Source organism: Limulus polyphemus, unplaced genomic scaffold (genome assembly GCF_000517525.1).
Source record: "Limulus polyphemus unplaced genomic scaffold, Limulus_polyphemus-2.1.2 Scaffold669, whole genome shotgun sequence".
Taxonomy (NCBI): Eukaryota; Metazoa; Arthropoda; class Merostomata; order Xiphosura; family Limulidae; genus Limulus; species Limulus polyphemus.
The window spans coordinates 274,884-280,000 of record NW_013666279.1 but is presented as its reverse complement, the minus strand read 5'-3'; the positions used below and the strand labels follow the sequence as shown (position 1 = coordinate 280,000).

The following is a 5,117-nucleotide window of genomic DNA, read 5'->3' as shown; positions in this document are numbered from 1 at the left end:
GCCTCGATTATCAGTGATGGTCTGGAGAAAGCGAAACATTGTGGATAATAGAGGCACTAGTTGTATAATCTATATAAAGAATTTCAATATATTTAATTTTCTTGTTTTAAATTATAATATTTTTACCTTTGTATAATCACATTATCATGAAAAATTATAAAAGTCGTCACAATAATAATCACAAAAGCCAAATGTTGGTCGGTCACACTCGATTTCTCTGAATTTCGTGAGAATCCAATTCCACCTTTTCTCCTGTAATACTTCCTCTTTTGTTGGCCCGTTCCCGTTTTAATTGAATTTAATCGTTTCAAGTAGGCCCGGCATGGCCAGGTGGTTAGGGCACTCGACTCGCAATTTGTGGGTCGCGGGTTCGAATCCCCGTCCCACCAAACATGTTCGCCCTTTCAGACATGGGGGGCGTTATAATGTGACGATCAATCACACTATTCGTTGGTAAAAGAGTAGCCCAAGAGTTGGCGGTGGGTGGTGATGATTAGCTGCCTTCCCTCTAGTCTTACACTGCAAAATTAGGGACGGCTAGTGCAGATAGCCCTCGTGTAGCTTTGCGCGAAATTCAAAAACAAACAAACATCGTTTCAAATAGGCGTAAATAGTTCCTAAATTTTGGCACTTTTTCGGCTATAGCCACGGAAGTGCATTCGCACCCTATCAACGCCCGTGAAAAATAAGTACAAAAATAGCGCAAATTTATGCTTGGGAATTATTATGTAAAAGCCTTTGTTAAAACAGACTGAAGATACCCATTATCTGTAGGGAAGAGGACAATGCGTAACTGGGCGACAAGGATGACTAATGTCTTTCTTTAAACCAGGCCTCGACAAATAATTTCAGATCTAGGAGCCAGCCCCAAAACTCAGAAGCCTGGTGTGCCTAACCTAACTTCACTACTGTTTGTACTGGGAAATGGAGGTTACACTAGTGCCTAGATTATCTGCTCCTTCGTGATCCTCTATTACCTGTGGTTTTTTCTTTTCCATAAATTTTCTCAAATAAAGTGCGCCATTACAACTATAAACAATAAATTACATGTGTTGGAGAAATTGTCGCTCAGAAATTAATTTTAGTTGCAAAGCGTTCAGGTGTTGCATGATATCCGGGGTTTTCGCAGGCAGGATCTGTCGGCCTGTTCAAGCCTAGCCTTGCTTCTTATTTTGAGCTGTTAAGACAGGAATACAAAATATTTGTAGCTTGGTTAACTTTATTTAATTAGGTATTAAAAACACAGTATACAAAAACATACAAAATACACATTAAGTTTCTTAAGGATTACATTCAACTTCAATTGTCGTCCACTGTTCTACGCTGTGTCCTTTAACCCCAGATGCATGTTCAGGTTGTGTTGGGGAATGGGACAGCGGGAAGTTTATGGATTTACAACGCTAAAATCCGGGGTTCGATTCCCGCGGTGGGCACAGCTTTAAAAACAAATCAAAATCAAAGAAAGACATTAAACACTTTTAAAAGTCTGTCTGGGGTACAAAGAGCCTTATAACATTTAATAATAATAACAATAATGATAAATTCATTAAGCTGACGTCTTTATCCAAGACAATTTACAAGATTATTAATCATTAAAATACAGTATGATATACATACAATGTTACACAAAGACATAAAGTAGTAATCCTTATATCACATAAAATATCATTAAAAACGCACATCTCAAACTATCCAGAAACGACTGTAGTATTAATAAAAGTTCACACCCAATTTAAGCCAAACTTTATCAAAATGAAGTTTAAATATACCTACAGAATAATTATATTGAAAGAAAAGGCGAGCTTCTACTTAGTTTTTCTTTCTATTTTTAGGATATTGTCGACTGCGAAACGAGATTTTGTCAGTTTTCCAAAAGCAGACTGTAACATTTTGTTTTGTAACACTTGAATTTGTGCCGGTTGCCACTCTTCTCTAGGTAGCCTGATCAACATAGTAACAGTAACTAGGGCTTTAAGAGGAGAGCGGAGTTAACGTCGGTTTTGCAAACGGTCAATTCCACTAGGTAGATTGATATATATGATGAGGATTTACAAGTATTTGTAGACCACAGATAATACGGCTACATCACTTATCTACGTAAAAGAAACGTTAGTTATCTAAATTGTAGGTATCTATTTTGTATTTATTTTAACAAACACACTTAACTACAGCAAGCGAAAATAACATCTATGTTAACCAAGAGAGAGAGAATGGTAGAAATTAGAAAACAACTTTTAAATTACCTTTTGTTTTATTCTTTGTTTTAAAATCGTACATAGCTTCAGTAGCTCCGGCGGAACTTTGTACAATGACTAAGAGTTCGTACCAAGTAGCCACAGACAAAGACTGGATCGGAAAGGGGGATCTGTTGTTAAACGGGAAGTCCTCAGCTAGAGTCCTCCAGTGGCTGCGAAACTTCTGCCTGAGTTTCACCGTATAGGAATTAATGGAGCAGCCGCCATCTTGCCATTTGGAGAAATTTAGATATACGGTGGTTGTATTGACAACAATGAAATCTTCTCGAGTTGGTGATATAGGAGCTGATAGAAAAACAGAATGAACTGAATAAAAATGCAATTTTACAAAATATTTCGTCATGTGTTTGTTTATTAGAAACACTTCTATATATAAAATTTAAATTATTATTAGTAGTATAATGCAAGTATTAAAAATGCTTTAAAATATATTATGTGGTAAGTCAACGTAAGAAAATAATACAATCAAATAGAAATAAAAATTACCCCCAGAGAGCCATTAACTTAAAAGGGTTAAAACAAGAAAATACTACAGCACAAGGCGTTAGTTTACAAAATGTTTATTTGCAATTGTTTCAAAATATATTATGTGGTAAGTCAACGTAAGAAAAGAATACAATCAAATCGAAATAAAATTACCCCCAGAGAGCTATTAACTTAAAAGGGTTAAAAAAAGATAATACTACAGCACAAGGCGTTAGTTTACAAAATGTTTCAAAATAAATTGCCGTAAAATATTTGAAACCTTATGCACAGTCGCTTTTGAGCATTTTCCAGAGAACTTAGTCAATACATGCTAAACAGAATGATACACAAAATTTAATACCAGCTCCTGCTGTTCTGATGTTTAGATTGTTACTTGGTTCGCTCCTACCGACAGTATTGTGTGACGTCATAAAAAACTGATAGGTCGCCCCACACTTCAGATTTGGTACTGTGTACTGATTCTGGTGAGTTGCTATGGGAACAACTATCCAACCCGATTCGTTTTCATCTCGGTAATGAAGCGTGTAGTCTGAGAAAGAAGAAATACTGTAATTACTTAGAGACAGTAGCAAATATACCAATTAGGTTAAACGGAGCAGAAGAAGAATATAAAGTAAATTAAACCGAGCAGAAAGAGGATAGAATAAAAAAAAACAGAAATGATACCAGCTGTCGAACGAAACACTAAGCTTGATATATAAAAAATTAGCTGTAGACAGCTGTTATGAAATCAATAAAACACACAACTTAATTTTTTAAAGTTTGTATTATCTAAAAGTCACTTGTTATTTCCTTTCGTAACTATATTTATTTGTTAACAGTCACTAAAATATTTTACATAAGATTATGTATATAATATTTCAGACTGCCTTGGCAATTCTATTGTGTTTTGTATGTTGTTTTTTTTTACAGTAACTTAACGAACTTATTAAAAGATGAAAAGAAAATGAAATAGTTCCTGAATTTTTATCTTTTTCTTATGAGTAACTAACTATGATTTTCGAAACTACGTTTTTTTTATGATATCTCTACCTGTTTTGTTCTAAAATGATATTGTAAGATGTAATCGAAGTTTGAATCGATACAAAAATGTTATCGATTGAAACATTCCGAATTTTCGTTAAAACACTGATATTGAGTTTTAAAAATAATTTTCGTGAAAACATTGGTATTGAGTTTAAAATAATTTTCGTTCAAACATTGATATTGAGTTAAAATGATAATAATACAAAATAGCGCATGTTTCACATTTTGATACAAAAAAAGAAGTTGCACAAGAATGGATTATGCGTTTGAACTTACCTTTCTTCAACTTCGGATTTCTGATCTGAATAGTATATCAGATCAGGAAAACATAGTCTAAAATCTTTATTTTTTTTCACGAAGGTTTTTTTTTGTTTCGAAATTTCGAGCAAAATCACACAACTTATAACTGCGGATAAACATCTTTAATAATCAACTAGTAGAAAGCGGTAGCTAGTCAACAGCACTAACCGCCAGCTCTTGGGCTACTCTCACCTGATCGAATAGTGGGATTTGACCATTACTTTTATAATGCAACCACAGCCCTAAAGTACAGAGAACGTTTCAGTGAAAATAGATCACGAACCACAAATCACAGTCGTGCAAGTTAATCACTAGTCGACACCTGGCCTAATCATAACTTAAACCATTAACTTCTACTGACGTATTACAAACTTAAAGCAATAAAAAACGAACATATGAAAGAGGAGAAATATGTTACGAAAGTAGACGTTGGTAATAATTTTACAATATAAAATATTAAATACAACGCTCAGATTTGTCATCAAGGTACCGTTACGAAGATTTACCTTGTTTTTTGTTAGTTTCATTAGAGCAAAGCTACACAACGGGTTATTTGCGCTTTATACACCGAAAGAATCAAACCCCGAATTTTAGCGCTATATGTCCGTGAACTTACTGCTGATCGACTGGGGGGACTGCCTCTTTGTTAAGCTTGTTCTAGATTGTTGGTTTTTAGCACAAAGCCACACAACAGACTGTCTGTGCTTTTCCACCACGAGGAATCAAATCCCATATTTTAGTGCTGTAAGTCCGTAAACTTACTGCTGACCCACAGGGAACGTTGTTCTTGGTGTGGGTAATTTTAGTTTTTCTAGTATGATCTAATATATTCAGAAATTGTTTTTGAGAAAAATGCCCCCCAGTGGCACAGCGGCATGCTTGCGGATTTATAACGCTAGAACCCGGATTTCGATACCCGTGGTGGGTAGAGCACAGATAGCCCATTGTGTAGCTTTGCGCTTAATTACAAACAAACAAGGCCCGGCAAGGCCAGGTGGTTAGGGCGCTCAACTCGCAATCTGCGGGTCGCGGGTTTGAATCCCCGTCACA

At 35.4% G+C, this 5,117-nt stretch overlaps 1 protein-coding gene across 1 annotated transcript in view; it reads right to left on the bottom strand.

Annotated features, from left to right (window-relative positions):
• LOC111085863 (Down syndrome cell adhesion molecule homolog) overlaps positions 1-5,117 on the bottom strand; it is a 113,827-nt gene that overhangs the window by 9,006 nt on the left and 99,704 nt on the right. Inside the window, exons 14-15 of the mRNA XM_022386408.1 lie at positions 3,082-3,270; positions 2,244-2,540 (exon numbers count right to left, since the gene is read on the bottom strand). Of these exons, the coding sequence (XP_022242116.1) occupies positions 2,244-2,540; positions 3,082-3,270 (486 nt within the window). The remainder of the gene's footprint in view (positions 1-2,243; positions 2,541-3,081; positions 3,271-5,117) is intronic.